General features: G+C 45.8%; 1 protein-coding gene across 1 annotated transcript in view; it reads left to right on the forward strand.

The window, feature by feature from the left end:
• KCNK13 (potassium two pore domain channel subfamily K member 13) overlaps positions 1-6,386 on the forward strand; it is a 108,534-nt gene extending 102,148 nt beyond the window's left edge. The window contains exon 3 of the mRNA XM_011283476.4: positions 4,609-6,386. Within this exon, the coding sequence (XP_011281778.2) occupies positions 4,609-5,501 (893 nt within the window). The 3' untranslated portion in view covers positions 5,502-6,386. The remainder of the gene's footprint in view (positions 1-4,608) is intronic.
• The last annotated feature ends 17,939 nt before the right edge of the window (positions 6,387-24,325 follow it).

Raw genomic sequence — 24,325 nt, forward strand, 5'->3', positions numbered from 1 at the left:
GGGGTGTAGCACATTTTTAAAGCCAACTTAATTACATCACTTGTTGGAAGAGGCACACATAACATTCAGAAACATGTGTTTTAGTAAATGAAAATTGTAGGGTTTCAGCTTCTGATGCAAGCCGATCCCCTGATTTGGGTACCAGATTTGGCAGCCACTGTGGTCTGGGTGTCTACGTAAAGCATGGAACTATAGACGCTTGGTTAATATCCCTCCCTCAAGGCTACTCCTGATCCGCACATCTGACAGCGGCTTGCACTCACTTAGCACAGTCAGGTGGAAAGAGCGCAGGCCTGGGAGACAAAACAGATCTAGGTTCTAATTCCAGCTCTGCGCCTTTCGGCAAGTTACTCAGCTTCTCTATTCTTCTTTTTCTCATCTGTCAAATGGGAAGAGTAGACTAATAATCAACTCCCGGCAAGGGTGCAAGGGGCCGGTGATACCTGGCAGAGGGCAGGTCTTTGGTGATGCTCCTACCTTTTCCCTCCACCAGGGAGGACCGTGAGGCTTCTTATTCCCAATCCAAGGCATCCCTAATGGTCAGCCTTATGGGGCTCAAAAAAGCGGAAGGCTTCCTATGAAAAAGCCTGTGTTATTAGCTTCCACACTTCTAAGCTCTGACAGTAATAGAAGCTGTGGAAACGCCTCTTAACTGCGAACCATAGAACGCTGCCTCCTGGTGCTTCCCCCACACAACCTCTTATGCCATTTTCTGTTACTTTTGCTGATTGAAAAGATGGCAGTGATCAAGCCAATACAGCAGGTAATCAAAACTCATGGCTCATCAATTCTTTAGTAAAATTGAGTGTTTAAAAAAAAAAAAAACCCCAAGATAGACTCTAGAGATTTTAGAGCCCTGGAACACGTCTAGACATGTCATTTATCGGAAAAGTCAGTTTACCGAGCTTGCTAGCCTGGCTTCAGTCACGCCCCTGATTGTCGTCACTCAGCCCAAGTGAGGTGGCGTTCGAGACCCTAAAGCCGGGATAATAACTCCGTCGTGCCTTGTTTTGGCCGTTGACTCGCTGTGCCTTGTTTTGTAGATAGCCGTGGATTTGTCCCAGCCTGGAGGCGAGGCTCCTTGAGGTCGAGGACCTTCTCCAGTTCACCACTGCATGGCCCAGACAGTTAGTGCAGGCCCTTGCACTTAACAGTTGCTTAATAAATTACTGCTGTAAACTTTGAGAGCTACTCTTAACTTCTCTACTCTCGAAGACTAAAATAATTAAGCCACCTCTGGGGTCAGAAAGGAAGATTTTGGAGAAGCAAACATTTGCCCATTTAAATCTCACGTTCTCTGATTAATAATCAGAGGGAGGCAAGCACCTCCCTCTCCCTTGTTATTCCTGGGCTTTCCCCATTTTCAATACCCTTATCCAGTTCCTGGAATATTGTTGGGTCAATAAAAGGCCCCCAGATAAATGTTTCTCTTTTTTCTGCTTGCTGCCTCAGTTCTGTCTCCAATGAAGAAATCCCGAAGACTCCTCTGGCCTTACAGCTTTGGGGCAGGGGCTCCAGCTTTTATTTTTCATTTCATCCATCTTTCTTTCTTTCTTTCTTTTCTTTCTTTTCTTTCTTTTCTTTCTTTTCTTTCTTTTCTTTCTTTTCTTTCTTTTCTTTCTTCTCCTTCTCCTCCTCCTCCTCCTTCTCCTTCTCCTTCTCCTCTCCTCCTCCTCCTCCTCCTCCTCCTCCTCTTCTTCATCCTTCTCCTCCTTCTCCTCCTCCTCCTCTTCCTCCTCTTCTTCATCCTTCTCCTCCTTCTCCTCCTCCTCCTCCTCCTCCTCTTAAGTAGGCTTCACACCAGCACAGAGCTCAATGCAGACCTTGAACTCACGACCCTGAGGTTAAGACCTGTGCTGAGATCAAGTCAGACGTTTAACTGACTGAGCCACCCAGGCGCCCCTCAATTTTCACTTCTTAGCACAGAAAGATTTGTAAGCTTTACTGCTTCTGGGAATTCACTGGGCCAGAGGAGGTGCCCCAACACCCTCAGATCACCAGGAACTAATTACTCGACACCTCAGTGACTCCTCAGTGTTCTCTGCACTGGGCAGAGGAGGATATCGCTCTCAGCTCAGTCATTAAACTCAGGAAGTTTTCTCTGTCTCTAAAATAAACGTTAAAAAAAAATTAAACTCAGTAAGTTTTTTTTCTTAATTCTCCACTGTTACAACCACCTCATTTGAGCTTTGGGATAAGAATTAAAGGTACTAACGGGGCGCCTTTAGTGGCTCAGTTGGTTAAGTGTCTGACTTCGGCTCAGGTCATGATCTCGCGGTCTGTGAGCCCCGCGTCAGGCTCTGTGCTGACAGAGCCTGGAGCCTGCTTCCAATTCTGTGTCTCGCTCTCTCTCTGCCCCTCCCCCACTCACACTCTGTCTCTCCCTCTCTCTCTCTTTCTCAAAAATAAACATTAAAAACAAAAGAATTAAAGGTACTAACAAGAGAACGCACAGCAAAGGCAAAGTATTTCTTTTTACATAAGGAAGCTATCTAATAAATGAAATCGATACTACCAAGAGTTGCCGGCGGCCTTTCATTTTGAAAACAGGAGTTCCCAGAGAAGAGACGAGGGTCTAATTTTCTCTCTACCGTTAAGGTCCACAACTGTAACTCCCCACGAAAGTATCCCCGGCCCCTTGATCCTTCCTTACCAGATCATCCTGTCCCATCCAGCTCAAAAGCTAGATTTACTATCTTCTGCTGGTCTCTTGGCTATAGGCTGTTAACACCCTACCCTCCTGTAGATGTTTGTATACTGTGGAAGGAAGATCAAATTTAATTGGAAAACTAGATGGTTACACAGTATGTGTGGCTAGGTGTTTGGGAGGGGTGCCCCCTTGGCTCTGCCTGAGGAGAGGAGGAGGTCATCACCCCAGAAGCCCACACATGGCAAGATCTGATCTGACCCCTTCCCAGAGTGCCCTGGGAGGCAGCCACGGTGAGCTGTGGCAACAAAGAAAAGTGCTGGCTTGGGGACAGGCAGGGTGTCATCGTAAAGAGGATAAGGGATGAGTCCTCAAGATCCCAATGATGGGGCTCCGGTTAGGAACCTGAACCTGCTAATAAAGCAAAAATGGAAACAAGAAGGTTTGGTTCAAATACAAGGCTGCACCCAGGGAGGCATGTTCAGTACTTACTTTTTGAATGGCATTTGTGTTCCGAGACTTTGATGCCCTTCCCTTCAAACAGATCAGACTTCTCATGGTTACTGAATCATTTGCTTGGAAGGATTCCACGTCCCTCCAAGTGGGCTGACCCTTGGTACCCCTCAGTGAGAAATACTGAATGTATCACTGCTCCTTTCTTTTTTCTCCTTGTTCTTAGTGATGTCCGTTGTCCTACAGTTGGTATTCTTAGCAACATGTCTGTGTGCCTCGGTAGAAAGATCAAGAAGGTGGAAATTGTGAACAGTCAGAGGCAAAGGCAAGAAAGACATTTTCTATTTTATCAAACTATAAAAACCAACACCTCGGTTTCCACTCCCAAAGCATAAGGTGTGTGTTTGAAGGATTTTGTTTAAAAGATGGGAAAAACAGGGGCGCCCGGGTGGCTCAGTTGGTTGAGCTTTTGACTTCGGCTTAGGCCATGATCTCATGATCTCATGGCCCCGTGTCGGACTGTGTGCTGACAGCTCGGAGGCTGGAGCCTGCTTCGGATTCTGTGTCTCCCTCTCTCTCTCTCTCTCTGCCCCTCCCCTGCTCATGCTCGCTTGCTCACTCTCTCTCCCCTTTAAAAATAAATAAGCATAAAAAATAATAAAAATAAAAGATGGGAAAATCTTGAGCAAATTTGTCATTTCTACGTATGCTGGCATTTGCTGTTTCTCTGCCTGGAGCACCACCACACGCACACGCACACACACATGCACACGCACACACACATGCACATGCACACACACATGCACACGCACACACTCCTCCCTGCCTGCCTCACTCCTCTTTAGCTTTCAAGTATCCCTGCTTAGTCTTCTCAGAATCCCAAGCCTGAGCTGGGTTCCCCCTCTTAGCCGCTCCCATAGGACCCTGCACCTCCTTCAGCACAACACCTATACGATGTAGTAATCCCCTCACTAGGCTAGAGCTCCATGAGGGCAGGGACCAGATCTGGCTTTTTTAGAGTTCAATCCCCCGTTCCTGGAATGGCACTGAACAAGTATTTGTAGAATAAACGAATTCTGAGGAGTCTGTATGAGCCTTTTCTTCGTATGAGCTGTTGTTTGTCTGAACAATGTCTGCTGAGTATGGTGGCTCAGGCTGTGCACTGTACAGGACGTCCAGCCCGGTCGGGAGGGGAGGCTGAAATCCAGCTCGCATTCTCATCGCCCGGCCATTTTTCGCTGACTGTATCCACCCGGAGGAAGAGATGCCTTTTTCTGATCTGTACGATGGCACCATACACGCTTTCAGCCGGGCAGCTCCAGAGAAACACGTAGCGTCTTCAAAAGGAAGGGAGCATCCTCTCCTTTGTTCCTAGAAAGGCTAGGACCGAGTGCTTTTACGAAACTCTTTCTTCGGATCTTTGGCCAGTCATCTATGCCGAGACCCTGGCCACATTCCCAGCAAAGGCCTCCCTCACTCTTCTCTCCTCTGATTTTTGTCTCCCGCAGGGTTTGGGATGACCACTCCGGCGACGGTGGGAGGAAAAATCTTTCTGATCTTCTACGGCCTCATTGGGTGCGCGAGCACCATCCTGTTCTTCAACCTCTTCCTGGAGCGCCTCATCACCGTCATTGCCTACATCATGAAGTCGTGCCACCAGCGACGGCTCCGGAGACGAGGGGCCCTGTCCCGGGAGAGCCTGAAGCCCCCGGGCAGGTGCGAGGGGGATAGCTCGGCCGGCTGGAAGCCCTCCGTGTACTACGTGATGCTGATCCTGTGCCTGGCCTCCCTGCTCATCTCCTGCTGCGCATCGGCCATGTACACCTCCATCGAAGGCTGGAGCTACTTCGACTCGCTCTACTTCTGTTTTGTGGCCTTCAGCACCATTGGCTTCGGGGACCTCGTCAGCAGCCAGAACGCCCAGTATGACAGCCAAGGCCTCTACCGCTTTGCCAACTTCATGTTCATCCTCATGGGCGTCTGCTGCATCTACTCCTTGTTCAATGTCATCTCCATCCTCATCAAACAGTCCGTGAACTGGATCCTGAGGAAAATGGATGGCGGGTGCTGCCGACGATGCCAAAGGAGGCTCCTGAGGTCCCGGAGGAACGTGGTCATGCCGGGCAACATCCAGGACCGGGGCAACATCTCCATAGACACGGATGGGGTGATGGACAGCGACACGGACGGGCGGCGTCTCTCGGGGGAGATGATCTCCATGAAGGACTTCTTGGCCGCCAACAAGGTCTCGCTGGCCATCCTCCAGAAGCAGCTGTCTGAGACGGCCAACGGCTGCCCGCCCCAGGCCAGCGCGCCGTCCCGGGACAACGAGTTCTCAGGGGGGGTTGGGGCCTTTGCCATAATGAACAACAGGTTGGCGGAGACCAGTGGGGACAGGTAGGAGCGAGGAGCGGCCGCCGGGCGTGGAGGCCAGGAGAGTGGGCGATGGGGGGATTGGCACCGGCTCAGCTCTGTGCCGGGGTGGGTTCCCTCTGGAGTTGTCCTGTCACCCTCTGCAGGCCCGGCCTTAGAAAGCTCTTCTCCTCGGACAGCCAGCCACCTTCTAGGGCTGCAGACCGAGGCCCGAGGCCCTTCTCCTTGTCTTTATTCTGTGAGGTCTGAACTCAGTCTTGAGAATGAATCCCAGAGGCAGCCTAAGACATTGCACAGTTGTCTTACTCCCCTTCCTCCAGTGCTTTAACTGCCTAAGGGAAGGGGGTTTAAGTACGTCTCTGTTTCCCTGCTGCTCTGGTCTTCGTTTGGAAATAAAAATCCTGAACGGAAATCCTCATTTTCCCCCCTGGAACCCTGAATGGCTGGACCCACTGCCCTTCGCAGCCCCTTCAGAAAAGAGGGTGGGGGGGATGCTTCAGAAGGTGCCTGGGCCGTGGGCTTCCTTTAGAGCAGATATGTCCACGGTGCGACGGATGGGGAAATCACCTGGTCTGCTCTCTGTGTCTGCTTCTCTGCGTTTCGTTTTTCCTTCCTTTTATTTTTAAGATCCTAATGCTGGGCTAAGGTGTCTGTGGGACCTCGGCGTGGTAAGAAGAAAGCTTCAGGCCTTTAAACTGCAGCCAAGTAGTGGACAGGCTCTTTTTTTTTTTTTTTTTTTTTTTTTTTTTGCAAGGAAAGAATATAGCTTAACGTTCTTCCTTCCAGTGGTCACAGAGACCATTTCATTTTTTTTTTTTTTTTTTTTTAACCAGGGCATGGAGCCCATTGGAAAGATAATGGCTGACTATTTATTAGAACTGAAAACTGAATAAATCCTCACTTTATTAACTAAGATTACATGAGTGCTCATTATGGACAGCGGGGCTGGGGGCAGTGCCTAGCTAAACAGGCATTTATTGTGCACAGTGAAAAAAGAAACAAGAAATTAACCCTTGGGGATATGAGCATCATCTTGGATTCTTGGCTAGAGAAACATTCTAGGCCAGATAAGGAATGGCTTCTCTTTGTGTAATTTGTTTCGGCTCTGCCTCCTGGGAGTGTAACAAGTCTAGTTACATAACCTCCTGAGCAGTTAAAACATCCGTGCTGGGAACAGGGACTCTGGATCTTCGTATATTCAGGAGAGAACATTTTGAGACCCGAGAGCAGCATTAATAAGACATAGCTGTTATTTTTATAAGATGGGGATGGTGTACACGCGGCACTTTTAGGAACGATGAGGAAAGTCGGCATCGTAAAGACAATAAAGCCGAGAACGATACCCAGTGAAACTGAAATGTTGAGCGGAACTCATCAGAGCTGGGAGGACCTTAGGGACCATCCCACACACAAGAAAGAAACACAAGAAAGACACAGAGGCGTGAAGGGAATGCTCCCTATCCGAACTCTCAAGGCTGACAGCATACAGCTAGGAGAACCCAGGTGTCCTGATGGCAACATCTGGGCTCATCACCCGTGCTCCCCACAGCTTTAGAACCTCCCTCAACTGCTCCCTCCTAAGCTGAGTTGCCTTTTCCTTCCAGCTGGCACCCTACCCCCCCCCCCCAGCCTTTTTTTTTTTTTTACAATGCTGAAAGTACTCAACGGCAGGAGTCCTATAAACAGCAGCCTGGGCTTCGAACTAAGGGCTGTGCGGCTCCAAAGTCAGAGATCTTCAAGTCTTACTTTGTGTTGCTCTCAAAGGAAGCATCCTGTAGCTACTGCAAAACCAAGCTCCCGGGGGGCTCTGCTCTGGGGGAAGGCACCATGGGCATAGGGAGAGGAGCTGGGTCCCTGCCCTAGGAGATTTCTTTATCACCACATGCCTGGGACAGGGACTGGCACAAAGCAGGTCCTTGCTTCTCCAATCCAGTACAGTGACCTTCTGGGAAGATGACGCCTGCTGATACAAATGCTCCTTGGCCCCCTGGCACATGTCCCAGCCAGGGGGCCAAGGAGCATTTGTATCAGCAGGCGTCATCTTCCCAGAAGGTCACTGTACTAGGTGATCTTTGCAGAGAAATGTTATGTCAAAACGCACGGCTCTTTGTCAGTAGGATCCAAAACTGGAGTCAATTTTTGAGCTAAACATGAAAAAAACGTTTTTTGAACTTTTGAGGAGTTTCCGGAGGAGTCCTCTCAGGGTCCTGGAGAATGCATTTGTTTTGCTCTGGGTTGAGGTTCCCTGATGGAAACATCTGAGCACCGGTGGAAGGAGAGAAGTGTGGTACATTCACGATGGATGAGTGGGAATAACGTATGTTCCCAAAATGGCAAAACTAGGTGTCTCTGTAGTTACTCTTAGGCACGAATTGGTTCAACGAGGGTATTTCTAGGTATGAATGTAAAGCTGGAGTTCAAAATCTGGAGCCCACAAATCCTCTAACATTGTGGTGTATGTATGGGCACATCTCAGAGGTGCGACGGGTGAGGTCCCAGACCACTGCAGTATGGTGAATATCGCAGTAAAGTCAATCAGATCAACTTTTGGCCTCCCAGTGCAGATGGAAGTTATGGTTACCACGTACTATAGTATATTAAGTATGCGACGCATTGTGTCTTTTTGAAAGTACATCAATTTGTGGAGCCCGGGTGGCTCAGTCAGTTGGGTGTCCGACTTCGGCTCAGGTCACGATCTCACAGTCCGTGAGTTCGGGCCCCGCGTCGGGCTCTGTGCTGACAGCTCGGGGCCTGGAGCCTGCTTCGGATTCTGTGTCTCCTTCTTTCTCTGCCCCTTCCCCACTCACGCTCTGTCTTGCTCTGTCTCTCAAAAACAAACGTTAAAAAAGAATTTTTTTTTAAAGTACATCAATTTTGAAATACTTGACTGCTAAAAACCGCTGACCATCATCTGAGCTTTCATGAGTTGTAATCTTTTTGCTGCTGCAAGGTCTTGCCTCCGTGTCGACGGCGGCTGACTGAGAGGGGTGACGGTTGCTGAAGGTTGGGGGTGCTGTGACAATTTCCTAAAATAAGACAGCAATAAAGTTTGCTGCATGGGGTGACTCTTTCTTTCACGGATGTTTCTCCGTGGTGTGTGAGGCTGTTTGATAGCGTTTTACCCACAGTAGAACTTCTTTCCAAACTGGAGTCGAGCCTCTCGAACCCTGCTGCTGCTTCATAAACTACATTTCTAAGTCCTTTGTTGTCATTTTAATAATCTTCACGGCATCTTCACCAGGAATAGAGTCCATCTGAAGAAACCACTTTCTTGGTTCATCCGTAATAAGCAACTCTTCATCCATTAATATTTCTTAAAGATTTTATTTTTTAAAGTGAAAAAGTTTTAATCATTTTTTTTAATGTTTATTTATTTTTGAGAGAGGGACAGAGTGCGAGCAGGGGAAGGGCCGAGAGAGAGAGGGAGACACAGAATTCGAAGCAGCCTCCGGGCTCTGAGCTGTCAGCACAGAGCCCAGAGCGAGGCTAGAACTCATGAACCGTGAGATCATGACCTGGGCTGAAGTCGGCCGCTTAACCAACCAGGTGCCCCAAGATTTTGCTTATTTTTAAGCAAACTCTGTACCCGACGTGGGGCTTGAACTCGCGGCCCTGAGATCAAGAGTCACATGCTCCACTGACGGAGTCAGCCAGGTGCCCCTCATCCATTAGGTTTTTATCATGAGATTCCAGCAAATCAGTCCCATCTTCGGGCTCCCCTTCTAATTCTCTTTCTCTTGCCATTTCCACATCTGCAGTCAGAACACATACAACATCTATCCATAGAGGTCGCCATCTAACATGGGCGTGGTCTGTGGCACCCCGAGACAATTACAGTAGTAACTTCCAAGAGCGCTGATCACAGATCATCATTAAAAATCTACTAATGATGGAAGAGTTTGAAATATTGTGAAAATTGCCAAAATGTGACCCAGGGCCAGTGAGCAAATGCTGTTGGGACGATGGCGTTGACAGACATGCTCAATGCAGGGTTGCCACAAACCTGTAATTTCTGAAAACCACAGTACCCGCGAAGAGCAGTGTGGCGCAATAAAATGAGGCGTGGCTGCACACGCAGGTGTGAGAGGCAGCACACACGTGTACATCCGTGGGTGTAATGAGCTTCATGGGTTTTTCTTCACGTTTCCAAGGCGGTCCTTCCGTCCTCACTTAGAATGTTTATCGCTGTTTTCTCTTGTCACCTCTGTCCCCACTCTGCACGTCTCTAGCCTCCTCACCGATTCTCTCTGTCCCCTTCTCTCTGGACTGTGTCATGTGGCCTCGTCATCAGAAGTCATGCTCGGCTGCCCTGGCAGTTTACTGGCCAGGAGGAGAGTGACCATCGGCAGAAGGTTGGCCTGGACGCCTCTGTCCGGGAACCCAGAGACTCCCCAAGGTGATGAAGGGACCCACTGACTCGATGTCCATGAAGCTCTCGGACTTCATCCGTGGCTGGGCTCGCCGCTGGCCTGTCCTCAGTTGTCTGTGGTGCTGTGATCGTGAACTGGCCTTTCATGGGAGGCCATGGACCCAAGACATGTGGTGTCTCAGGGGACCCTCATCCTACACTACTTACTTGCACAAGTTTTTCCATATTCCCGTACCACCTGAAGTAATATCTTCTTAATATTTTTAATCAACTGTGTTTTGACCAGTTTTGTTTTAAGAAGAAATTTGTCTTACTAAATGGAGGGCTCATATCACTTGTTATAAATAGAAAATACAGTCTTTGTAAAAACCAATAAAGTGAAGATAAAATTATCATTAGATTCTATCCAGATCCTGTATCCTAGCGAAGACTCGAACCCTGGGACCTTTTCCCTCGGTTAGAAGCGCAGATTGGCATGTGTGGGAGAGGTGTGAAAGATGCCAGCACCAGACATGTGATGGAACGATGACTAGGAGACAATGGAAAAGGGGATAACTTCCTCATTCTGTGCTTCTGTGTGAATGCATCCCACCTCTGAGGGCCCCTAAAATCATTCCACATTCACCTAGATCATTGGTGCACATCCCACACTGGGGGCTACATAAAAGCAACAAAGTACATAGGGCGCCTGGGTGGCTCAGTCAGTTAAGCGTCCAACTTCGGCTCAGGTTATGATCTTGCGGTTTGTGGCTTTGAGCCCCGCATCAGGCTCTGTGCTGACAGCTCAGAGCCTGGAACCTGTTTCAGATTCTGTCTCCCTCTCTCTCTGCCCCTCCCCTACTCGTTCTGTCTCTCTCTCTCTCTCTCTCTCTCTCAAAAATAAATAAACATTAAAAAAATTTTTTAATGAAATAAACATTTTTTTAATCTTAAAAATTTTGTATATAAAAAAAGTAACAAAGTGCAGTAGTTTCTGAGGTCAGGCTAGCCACCTGGGGAAGAATAGTTCTTGGGCTTGAACACCAGCCCACGAATACCAGTTCCAATGTGACACAGGGTGGGCAAGTCTCCCTGTGCCCCAGTTCTCCTGCACCTGTGATGTGCAAATGGTAAGAACATCAGATCAAACGGGGTGATGCTCAGAGCAGGGCTCTGTGGCCCCTAAGGAGCTGCCCAGGCAGCAGGCACTGGCTGTCCACATGCTGGGGGGCTGGGGACGAGGGTGAGGAGGACATTAAATCCAACAGTGAAGGATTTTGTTTTGTTCCTGCCCCGACTTCCAGTGCTTGCCACACTGTGCTTTATTAGTGGTTCTCGGTTATTAAATGGCATCACTCTTGGTGATGGTTTTATATTAAACCAAAAGACTACAATAACTTCATTTCTGTTCCACTGAGTCCTTTCACCTCAGGATTAGCTGAGTTAGCTTGTACAATTCGACATGGTAAAATGTTTGGGGAAAGCTATAATATCTTGTATATTGCTAGAACTTCATGGCTTTTAAGGCTTATCCATCTGCAATGGTAATATTTTTACCTTCATTATCACATTGTGAAGTAGGCAGGGCACTTATCTTCAAACGACCGTTAGCCTTTTCTGAAATAAGAGTAATAAATAATCACACTTTACATAAAAAGTAACTGAGATTCAGATTGACAGTAGATTGGAGAATAAGCTTTAAAATTACACAGACTGGGTTTGAGTTTCAGCTCTAAGAACTTTAAAATAATGTCGTGTTTCAAAGCCTAGTCTCTCTTCATGTGCAGTGTGGGAATAGTTGTATGTGCATTACAGCATCAGCAGATAAATGGCATGATCTGGGTCTGGGCTCTCGTGTGGTACCTAAGTCCCTGAAGGTGAAGGTGATGTATTACGGCACTCCAGAAGCCAAAGAATAAACAAGATTGGCTTCTAGAAGAGCCCATTTTATTCCAAGATTTGGGAAGAAAAAGAAGTTTATTTTAATTAATTTAATACATTCTTTTATGATCAAGTGGCATTTATCCCTGGATGCAAGGATGGTTCAACATTCGCAAATCAATAAATGTGATACACCCTATTAAGAGAATAAAAGATAAAAATCAAAAGATCTTCCCAATAGCTGTAGGAAAAACACCTGACAAAATACAACATCCTTTCCTTGTAAAAACACCTTAACAAATTGGGACTGGAAGAAATATACCTCAACATAATAAAGGCCACATATGATAAACCCTCAGCTAACATCGTACTCAACAGTGAAAGGTTGAAAGCTAATCCTCTAAGACCAGAAGCAAGACAAGGATGCCCATTCTCACTGTTGTTATTTGACATAGTCCTGGAAGTCTTAGCCAGAACAATCCGGCAAGACAAAAAAAGCATCCCAATCAGAAAGGAAGATGGAAAATTATACGATCTTATATGTAGAAAATCCAAGACCACACACACACACACACACACACACACACACACACACAACTAGTCAGTGAATTCACTAAGGCTACAGGATACAAAATTAACATAGAAATCAACTGTGTTTATGTAAACAATGAAATGTCTGAAAAAGAAATAAAATTCCATTTACAAGAACATCAAAAACAATAAAATACTTAGGAATGAATTTAGCCAAAGAGGTGAAAAAGATCTGTGCACTGGAAACTATGAGACTCTGATGATAGAAATTGAATAAGACACAAATGGAAAAATATTCCGTGTTGATGGAATAGAAGAATTAATACTGCTAAAAATGTCCTTACTACCCAAAGCTGCCTATAGATTCAATGCTCCCCTATTGAATTTCTGATGGCATTTTTCACTGAAATAGAAAATAACAACCCTAAGATTTGTAGGAAACCACAAAAGATTCCAAATAGCCAAAGCAATCCTGAGAAAGAAGAGCAAAGCTGAAGGCATCACACTTCTGAGCTCAAACTATATTACAAAGTTATAGTAATCAACAGTATGCTAATGGCATTAAAACAAACACATAGAACAATGGAGCAGAATAGGGAGCCCAGAAATAAACCTGTGCATATATAATCCTTTGATAACGTGCAAAGAATACTCAAGGGAGAAAGGACAGTCTTTAAATGACACTGGGACAATTAGATATTCACATGTAAAAGAATGAAATTAGATTCCTGTCTTACACCACTCACAAAAATTAACTCAAAAGGGATGAAAGGCTTAAATGTAAGACCTGAACCCACAAAACTCCCAGAAGGAGACATAGGGGAAAAGCTCCTTGAGATAGGTCTTGGCAACAATTTTGGGGGGTATGACACCAACAGGACAAGCCACAAAACTACGAATAAACAAGTGGGACTACGTCAAACTAAAAAGCTTCTGCACAGCAAAGGAAACAACGAAATGAAAAGGCAACATGCATAATGGGAAAAAACATTTGCCATCCATCTACCCCAAAAATATAAGGAATTCATACAACTCACTAGCAAAGAGGCAAACAATCTGATTTAAAAATGGGCAAAGGGGGTCACCTGGCTGGCTCGGTTGGTGCAGCATGCGACTCTTGATCATGGTTTGAGCCCCATGTTGGGTGTAAAGGTTACTTAAAAAAATAAAAGTGGGCAAAGGACCATGAGAAAACATGTTTTCAAAGAAGACATACAGATGGCCAACATATGGGAAGGTGCTCACCATCACTAATCACTAGGGAAATGCAACTCAAAACCACAATGAGATATCCTACCTGCTAGGATCTCTATTATCAAAAAGACAAGAGATAACAAATGCTGGACAGGATGTGGAGAAAGGGAAACCCTTATGCACTGCTGGTGTGAATATAAATTGGTACAGCCACTATGGAAAACGGTACAGAGGTTCCTCAAAAAATTTTAAAATAGAATTACCATGGGATCCAACAATTCTATTTCTGGTTATATATATCCAAAGGAAACAAAGTCATTTTCATGAAGAGATGTCTGAAGCCCATGTTCACTGCAGCATTATTTACAATAACTACCTTATATATAGCATATATATATATATATATATATATATAGTTTACATATATATAGTTTATATATACTAGATCTGTTGATAAATGGAATATTATTCAGCCATGAGAAAGAAGGAAATCCCTCCGTTTGTGACAACGTGGTGGACGTTAAACTAGTGAAATACGTCAGATAAAGACAAATATTATATGATTTCACTTACAGGTGGAACCCGAAAAAGCCAAACTCAAAAACAGAAAAGTAGATTGGTGGTTTCCAGAGGCTGAGGGGTGGGGGGAATAGGAGGATGTTGGTTAAAGGGCAAACTTCCAAGAATAAGGTAGATAAGTTCTGGGGATCTGACATACAGCACGGTGACTATAGTTTACAAGTGTTATATACTCAAAAGTTGTTAAAACAGGAGATCTTAAATGTTTTCACCACACAAAAAAGGATGGTAATTATGTGAGGGGGTGGAGGAGTTAACTAATTCTATTGCAGTGATCAGTTCATAATATATACAGGGAGCAAATGATCACGTTGTACGCCTTAAACTCACACAATGTTATATACATCAGTTGTATCTCGTAAAGCTAGGACATTTTTTTTGCTAAAACATTAAAAAAAATACAGAACAAAATATGTAATTCACATTAATTTTTATGATAAAACAGAAGACCTCTAGGAAATTTTAAGGCTGCATTGGACTGAACTGCCAGCCTCCTGGAAGTTAATCTACTGTTTTCCCACCTTAGGGTACTTTGATGGAAATATGTGAGAGGCACCCTTATAAATAAAGGGCTTAAGATACTCCCTGAGCCATAGTGAATGGCTCCATATGGTGGTTCTTGTTTTTATTAAGTGATCTCAAAATCACACCAGGACATAGTGGAAGGAAGATTACAGCCTACCTCTTCTGCATTTCAGGCTCTTGATTCTAGACCTAAAGAAAGAACACCCAATCTTAAACCTTCACCCATTTCCAGATGAATTTTGAACGTTGAAAGGAGGAGGCCAGAGAACATTGCCCTTGGAGTCACATCATTTCTTCTGATTTACAGGTCTGGCCCCTCTCTCAGGGATCAGTGGATCCAGGCTGCCTGCAACAGAAGTCTCCATTCCTGGGCTAGCATGGTTGGACAAGAACGTTTCTCTGGAAAGGCTTAGCACAGGACGTGGACTTTTCCCTTATTTTCTCAGACTCCCCACTACAACTGAAGATCAGCCCTCTTGGAGTTTCCTCCAAAACAAGCCATACTCTCCGTGATCCCACAGGAACGGCGTTATCTGTAGCCATGTACCTAACACATGGGGCACAACGAGGACATTCCCACCCCTCATTTAAACAGAAGAGTGTACTGGAATATTCAGTTTTCTGATACAGAAAAGTGACCCAATTACTTTGATAGATTATCTTGGCATCTTCTCAAAAACATTTAGCTACTGCTTCCTGGGTACACACTGGTTGCTAATGATGTGGGAAGGAAGCATGCCAGATGAGATGGAAGTTCTCACCCCTGAGAACATCAGCATCATGTGGGGACCTCTATTAACATGATAGGATCCCCAGGTCCTATCCCAGACCTAACCGAAAAATATTCTGACACTGGAATCCCAGAAGTACACTTCGCACAATTTTCATTAGTGATTTTGATGTGCAGCCAAGGTTGAGACCCCCCCCCCCACATGGGAGCTTATTATCTCAGGCTCAAGAAATTACTATATCTTATTAATAATGAGGATCTAATGAGAACAGTACTTTACCTGACATAATCTTTCATACTTCGTGAAGACTTTCCATGTGTTCCATGAGTCCGTGAATTGTGACAACAGTCCTGTGAAGGAGGCATCACCATTTCCATTTTGCTGGTGAGGAGAGCGAGGCTCAGGAAAATTTAATGGCTTGATGACTTGTGCTCCCTCTGTTCCTAGATGGGGAGAGCTAGAGGGAGCGTCACTCCTGGACAAACAATGAAAAAGAGCTGCATTAGTTTCACATTCACCATCTTTGGGGGAAACCATCTGTGAGCTGAGGTTGCAGGGCAACCGGCTGGCCCAAAGTATGAGGAGAAACAGGCATCTACAGAGAGGGAGGAATCACAAGGGCTCACTTACCTGGGGCGGAAGAGTTTAGAGCAAGTGTGAATTGTGGATAATTGTGAATTGATGAGTGCAGCCTGGGGGGGACAGCTTGAAGCCTCTGACAGCCACAGAAATTGGGAACACACCATTTCTTGTAGGTCTTCTCCTCCTAGACTTCACGGGGTGCTCACAGCAAAGTCCAGCCTGAGCTCCAAGAAAATGTCCACTATGGTGCAATCCTGGGGGAGGGGCACGGCAGCCATGTGGGAGAAGAAAGTCTACCAGGACTTTGCTCTCATGTCTTTTCTAAGGAACAAAAACATCAATGAGGGGAAGGGAGGGCAACGAGATCTGCTTATTTTGGGCACTGGTGAAAAATCACTGAGGCAGGGGTCAAGAATCCCTACTCCTGGGGGGAAAGGCAGGACTATGCAGCACCAACAGCTACAGCCAGGGAACAGGCAGGAGAGGGGAGAAGACCACACCCCTGACAGCCAAGGACACAGTGTCCACCTAAAACTGAGGCTGAAGCAGGACCACAGAAACACTCCCAGCATCCTCTCTACCGAGCTAACCAGTACAGGTAACAATTAACATTAACAGTAGGGTGGCTCAGTGGGTTGAGTGTTCAACCCTTGATTGCAGCTCAGGTCATGGGATCAAGCCCCGAGATGGGCTCTGAGCTGAGCATGAAGCCTACTTAAGATTCTTTCTCTGTCGGCCCCTCTCCCCCACTTGTGTTCTCTCTCAAAAACAAAAACAAAAACAAAAACAAACAAAACTGAAACAATTCACAGCAGAATACAGCTGAGAAGATGAGAGAAACCCTCTCTGAGACACAGTGCAAGACCTAAAGCTCACGCCAACGGACATGGCTTTGGCAAATCCAGTTACACCCACGCCTAAGACATTGCTGCTGGGGACGGGGGGGGCGGGGGGTGGCACCTGGGTGGCTCTGACAGTTAGGTGTCTGACTGTTGATTTGGCTCAGGTCATGATCTCATGGTTCGTGGGTTCAAGTTCTGCATCAGGCCCAAGACTGTCAGCTTGGGGCCTGCTCAGGGTTCTTTCTCTCTCTCTCTCTCTCTCTCTCTCTCTCTCTCTCTCTCTCTTTCTGCCCCTCCCCTGCTCCTGCACTCTTTCTCTCTCTCTCTCTCAAAATAATTAAGTAAACTTAAAAAAAAAAGATATAGCTGCAGGAACATGAAGCACAGAGGGTAAAAACAGCATCAATAAACCTCAAATCCGTCCCAAGTCCTGAGTAGATGAATTCGAATATCCACACTGTTTATTGGTAGGAAAGGCATGCTCATATGTAGGCATACAGACTCTTTACCCCAGTCTCTGCTGACAAGATGTCAGCTTTCAACGACAAAAAATTATGAGACACACAATTCAAAAACATTCTCTAGAAACAAAGCAATAATTGGACCCAGACTCAGACTTGAAACAGATGTTGGAAACACCCTGGTAGGAAATCTTAAATAACTATGACTGGGGTGCCCGGGTGGCTCAGTCGGTTGAGCGTCTGACTTCGGCTCAGGTCATGACCTCATAGTTCGTGAGTTCGAGCCCCGCGTTGGGTTCTGTGCTGATGGCTCACAGCCTGGAGCCTGCTTCAGATTCTGTCTCCTTCTCTCAGTACCCCTCCCCCACTCTCTCTCTCTTTCAAATATAAATATTTTTTTTAAAAATTTTTTAATTAAAAAAATGGACTTGCACACAAGTAACTGGAATCCAAGAAGGAGAAAAGAGAAAAGAGCAGAAGAAATAAGCAAAGAAATAATAGCTGAGAATTTCCCCCAAATTAATGACAGAAACTAAGATCCAAGACACTCCCAGAATGCCTAGCAGGTGATTTATGTAAATATACCCCCCCACACACACACACAGACACACACCACACTCAAATTACAGAAACAAGAGGAAAAGAAAGTAAAAAAGCACAGCTGGAGAAAAAAAGGACATTACGCTCACAAGAACAACGTAAGAATTGTAGCAGATTTCTCATCAGAAACCGTGCAAGTCATAAGACTATAGTGTGACAGCTTGAAAATGCTGAAATTTAAAAAAGGAAGTCTTTCAATCCAGAGTTCTATATCCATCAAACATATCTTTCAAAAATGAAGGAGAGGGGCACCTGGGTAGCTCAGTCGGCTAAGCATCTGACTTCAGCTCAGGTCATGATCTCGCGGTTTGTGAGTTCGAGCCCCGCATCAGGCTGTCTGCTGTCAGCACAGAGCCCGCTTCGGATCCTCTGTCTCCCTCTCTGTTTGTCCCTCCCCTGCTCATGCTCTCTCTCTCTCTCTCTCTCTCTCTCTCTCTCTCTCTCTCTCTCAAAAATAAATAAAAACTTTTTTAAAAAGACCTAAAACAAAGAACACGAAAGTAAGCACTGCCACAGACAAGATTGACTGTTGATGCTAAAATTAATGAGGTTAGAGTTGAAGCAGAATCAGGATATTCATAGTCTAAAAGGATCTCCACCAAATATTTAGCAATTACAAAAAGAAGCAACAGGAACTTTGCAGTGGAGAATTCTGGCAGACACCAGATGAATCAGGTGAACAGAATGAGCAACCACAATAGTACATACCAACGCCATGTGCCACAGAAATGACGCATCGTGAAGGGCACGGCATCTCTGAGGCATCCGTCACACCAACTGCAGTCTAATCGAAAGAAAACATCAGACAGACTAAAACCGAGGGACGTTCTACAAAACAGGGACGAGAATTCTTCAAAAGTCTGAAGCTCATGAAGGAGAAGTAAAAAAGAACTGTTACAGATTACCGGGAAGCGTAAGGAGTCATGACAACTAACTAGGACCCCAGATTCTAGCACCTGACAAGGACATTTGTGGAACCCAGTAAATTTTGTAGTCTAGTTCATAGTATTGTACTAAGGTGAACGTCTTAGTATTGACAATGGTCCTGTGGTTACAAAGTTAACAGGAGGAGAAGTTGGGTGAAAGGTATATATGGAAACCCTTGTACTATTTTTACAACTGGACTGGAAGTGTAAAATTATCTCAAAGTAAAAAGTTAAAAAGAAACAAAACAAGGGACGCCCGGGTGGCTCAGTTGGTTAAGCGACTCTTGATTCTTGATTTCGGCTCTTGATTTCGGCTCAGGTCATGATCTCAAGGTCATTAGTTCAGGCCTCACATTGGACTCCATGCTGAGTGTCGAACCTGCTTAAGATTCTCTCTCTCTCTGGGGCACCTGGGTCACTCAGCCGGTTAAGCTTCGGCTCAGGTCATGATCTCATGGTATGTGAGTTCCAGCCCCGAGTCAGGCTCTGCGCTGGCAGCCCAGAGCCTGGAGCCTGCTTCGGATTCTGTGTCTCCCTCTCTCTCTGCCCTTCCCCTGCTCAGCTCTGTCTCTCTCAAAAATAAATAAGCATTAAAAACAAGTTTGTAAAAGTAAATCAGTGGTTCTGAGAGTGCCCCCCCCAAGGGCACCAGCAGCCCCTGCACCTGGGAAGTTGTTGGAAATGCAGGTTCTGAGGCCCGCACCTAACTTCAGGGATCAGAAGCTCTGAGGGTAGGGCCAGGCCATCTGTGTTTTAACAAGTCCTCCAGGCAGTTTTTTTCCAGTGAAGAGTGCTGTCCTGAGCATGAGCTCTGAAGGACGGGTAGGAGACTCCCCACCCCCTGGGGTCCTGCCTGTATCCCCATCAGGCTATGCCGCTGTGGCCAGATCCCAATGCCTCCCAGCCCTGAATCTCTTTTCTGCATCTCAGAGCCATTTCTAATTATTTTGAATTGCCCGGATGCAAAATAACTACGCTGAAAACTATGCTTCCAGTAAGCTATTAGATGAAGGTAATGATTTAGCATCCCGGATTCATGCAGAAGGTAGCACTTTTTTTAAGGGATTTTTTTTTCAATCAGCTCATAGCTGTCCTTGGTAGATTTCTGTGTATTCCTAGGGCATTTGATGAGTGAATTTTGTTTAGTCTTCCCAGAAGCTGCCCTTGGATTTCAGTCATTACAGAATGACCTACCAGCAGCAGAAGCTGTCCATCCAATATGTACCACCTTCCTCAAAATCCTCAGAATCGCCATGGGAGATTTTTTTTAATGCGATTTTCAGGCTATTCCCAGACCTTCTCAATCAGAATCTCTATAGGCCAGGGAATCTGCATTTTTAATATGCATTTCCTGCCTTCCCCCAGTGAAAATCAGTTTTTCTGCATATTAACATTTGAGAACCACTGCTTTGGGGGATGGGGGGGGGGGGCTGAAGAAAGGCATAGCCTTCAAGAGGATACAGGACCAGCCTCAGATGTGGTGAGAAGGATTTATGGACACTGGAGATAACTACAGCAGAGATTTTTGCATCCAGGCTGGTTAGGTTGATGGCCACTGAGATGCCCGAAAACTTGCATGGTGCATCTGTCCCCATGATTGATTCCTGGCATTCTCTGACCCGTGTGGGAACTTGGGCACCACCCCACCCACTTGTCCCAGCATTCACCCCTGCTGTCTCACAGGCTCTTTAAGTCAGTTCAATATTCAATAAATATCAAAGCCTGCCCCTGTGTGCGCTGTTTGAAAGTGCGGAACAAATCCCAGGGCAGTCCCTGACTTCAGGAACACAGTGAACACTGCGAGAACACATTACATAACTAAGGGCTGAAACAAACTATAAAAACAAATTCCCAGGGTGATCAGGAAGGGGTGGGAGTCCATGTGGACTGGGAAAGTCAGGGAGGTCTGCATGGAAGAGGTAGATGAGGGCTAGGACCGGGAGAATGGATACAAGAAGCAAAAAGCTCTCTGCTGAAGGCATAAGGAGGTAAGAAAGGAAGAAGGGAGATCAAGGATTCCAAGGAGAGAGACTGTTTGTGAGCATCTCCCCCTGTGCAAGGGAAGTCAGGAGTGAGAGGCAAGAGCTAGGGGAAAACTGCTTGTTCCTGATTCTCCCTCCTCTAAGGACCATCTGCTCCCACTCTTCTCCCTTTACTGGAGTCTCTGGCTCTTTTCTTCCCGGTTACCCTGGCCCCTCCGGGATATTCACTAACTGCAAGGGCTCTTTAAACTTCCACGGAGCTACTTACGCTCTATCTAGTGGGGTAGAGAGCAGTAACCAGCATCAATGCCTCATACTGCCAGAGGAGAAAGAGTGGGACAGAGGAGTGCTGAGCTGAGAGGCACCAACCTGGGTAAGATGGACAGGCAGCGGCCCATTGTGTCAGCCAGGGATCTGCAGAGAAGGAACCAGTGGCATGGTAGATACACAAGACAGAGATTTATCTTAAGGAATTGGCTCATGCAATTGTGCGGGCTGACAGGTTCAGATCTGCAGGGTTAGACCAGCAGTCTAGAGACCCAGGGAGGAGATGATGTTGGAGCTCTTGTCCGAAGACAGTCCAGAGACAGAATTGCCTCTTCCTCCAGTGACACCAGTTACTTTCTCTGTGTCTTCAACTGATTAGATGAGGCCCACCCACACCCTAGAGGGAAATCTGCTTTACTCAAAGTCCACCCATTTAAATGTTCATCTCACTGGGGCACCTGGATGACTCAGTCGGTTAAGGGCCCAACTCTTGATTTCGGCTCAGGTCATGATCTGATGGTTCTTGAGATCGAGTCCTGTGTCAGGCTCTATGCTGACAGCATGAAGCCTGCTTAGGATTCTCTCTCTCTTCCTCTCTCCCTCTCTCCCTCTCTGCTCTTACCCCACTCACACTCTTTCTCAAAATAAAATAAGTAAACATTTAAAAATAAATAAATAAAAATAAATAAATAAATGTTAATCTCCTCTTTAAAATACTTTCATAGAAACATCCAGATTGGTGTTTGACCAAATATTGGGGCACCTTGGCCTGGCCAAGTTCACACACTAAATTAATCATCTCATGCATTAAACCCCTCAGAGCCTAAAGAAAAAAAAAATCAGAAACCATCCTAAGCCCTGAAATCCCTCTCTACTTTGGGCTCACCAAATGGCACACTCTCACTTGGGAGGACTCGATGTCAGCTTTGAGGGAGGGATGAGCACTCCTCCCAGTTTCCAGGGACCTCCCTTGACCACCCCCTCAGCTCTAGGGGTTCAGCCACTGCCTCCACACCCGAGAGCCCTCTTTCCCTGCCTTGAGTAGTTAACCACCTTTCATCACGTAACAATGATTTCTGTTCAATTTTCCCAGTTCAAACTGCCAGTGTGGTTTCTGTCTCCAAATGGACACCAAGTAAATCGGAGGAGAGCCCTAAGGAGATGGCCTCTGATCCTTCCCTTCCCTAACACAGCCTGAGGGGGGAGGCTGAGGGGAAGGAAAGAAGAGAGAAAACTCTGTCCTCTGTGGAGAGGGAAGCTGCTGTCTACAGCTCCCCCGTCCAGTCTTTCCCCTGGAACAGGGCATTCTCCAGAATCATTTGAGAGCTTTAAAAGAACATGATGCCCCATTCCTGTCTCCAGAGATTCTGGCTCAGTTGGTCTCGGATGACACTCGGTCATGAGTATTTTTTAACAGCTTCCATAATTGTTACAAGAGAGATTTGCATGAAGCTCTACATGTATCCTCTATAACTTACTATATAGTGTGTTTTTTATATATTTTTAAATTTACCCTGAGCTACTATATTTTGCAAGATTGGTTTGGAAAATTTTAGCCTGGCTGAGGAGAGAGGTGGATTTGTCCTCCCCGCCTAGAGGGAACAGTGTGATTACAAGATTCAGATCAGACACCCGTCCATTGTCTCCTACCGCAGCTCCTACATTGTCTCCTACAGGCTCTTCTTGGTGTGGCTCATGTGTTGAAATATAATTTTCAAAACAGGAAAATCCTATGTCTCCTACAAGCATACAGTGCACAAAAATATTAGATTTCTTTTTTTTTTTAGTTTATGTTTTGAGACAGAAAGCGAGAGGGAGAGGTAGAAAGAGAGGAAGAGAGAGAATCCCAAGCAGGTTCCGTGCTGACAGCGCAGAGCCCGGTGCGGGGCTCGAACCCACGAACCGTGAGATCCTGACCTGAGCCGAAATCAAGAGTCGGTCGCTTAACTGACTGAGCCACCAGGCTCCCCAAAGATGTCTTTAACTCAGTGAAAACAAACAAGAGGAGACAGACAATCGAGGACAACAAACCTGCCTGAAGAGACAATAGGAGATATATCGTGCGTGTGTATACACACACACACACACACACACACACACACACACACACACACTCACACACACACCGAGAAGGAAAGGCTGCCAGAACAAGATTGCTAAATTAGATACAAAGCTGGTGAATGCTAACGGCTCATTTTTATAAATCCAGTAGAGGGATTTTTCTTAAGAGACCAAAACACAAACAAACAGACCAACCATCCCTGGAAACAAATATACTACGATGCTAATAGTAATTAATTCTGAGTTGCAATATGGTTCACTCTCAGTTGCTTCTTTGTAGTTATCTGTTGTTTTTAAATATTCAAAAATTAAAATAAAAATATAAAATAAAACAGGTGCAGTACTAAAAGGTGGAAAAATCAGACAGATTCAGATTTGAATATTGGCAAGTCTGTTAATTTCCCTGACTTTTAGCGTCCCCATCAGTGACACAGAATAATGAACATAACCTTACAGCTGAGCCTCGCAGCTTAAAGACTGTAATATGACCAGAAGTTCCTGACTCGGAGTAAGCGCACAATGAAAGGATTAACTTTTGCTCTGTTCTTGAAGACTCCATGCTGTGTTTATGGACATTTGACTGTCTCCCTCTTGCCTTAACAGTCATCCTAAAAGCTCTCTGTCTCTCTATCTCTTTTTTTCTTTTAAGTTTTATTCATTTATTTTGAGGGAGAGAGAGAGAGAGAGCAGGGGAGGGGCAGAGAGAGGGAGAGAGAGAGAATCCCAAGCCTGACGTGGGGCTCAGACTCACAAACTGTGAGATCATGACTTGAGCCGAAATCAAGAGTCAGACGCTTAACCGACTGAGCCACCCAGGCGCCCCTGGAAACTTTCTGAGCTGTCACTCTACCTATTGGACCAGCCACTCTCCACTGCCTCTCCTAATTAGTGCTCGTAAAATGGATGCCTCTCCAAGTATCCAGGGTATCCAGTGTATTTTAAATTATTTATTAAATATGAGTTAATGGAACTGAAAGAGGCTCTAAACAGGGATGCCAGCTTTACTGTTGGGGTTTTATGGCGGCTCATCCAAGCATTTTCGCGCCGGATCTGTGCAATGCTATGTTCATGCAATCACTCACTCATTTAGAAAACATTTAGTGAGTTCTACCACCTGTCAGCTACTGTCCTGGGCATTAGAGGTAGAAAGATGAATGAGGCGTAGTCCACTCTTTTGAGATTCGTGGACTTTAGACTTTATTCTACACTATGGAACTTGTCAAAAACTTGGCCTCAGATGCTTAGATCAATGTTAATGTGAATTCCTCTGGCCTCTTAAGATCTAGATGAGATCAGTTCAAAGTTCTCCCCTCCTTACTCCCAAGGTTGCTGTGAATTCTAG

Source organism: Felis catus, chromosome B3 (genome assembly GCF_018350175.1).
Source record: "Felis catus isolate Fca126 chromosome B3, F.catus_Fca126_mat1.0, whole genome shotgun sequence".
NCBI lineage: Eukaryota > Metazoa > Chordata > Mammalia > Carnivora > Felidae > Felis > Felis catus.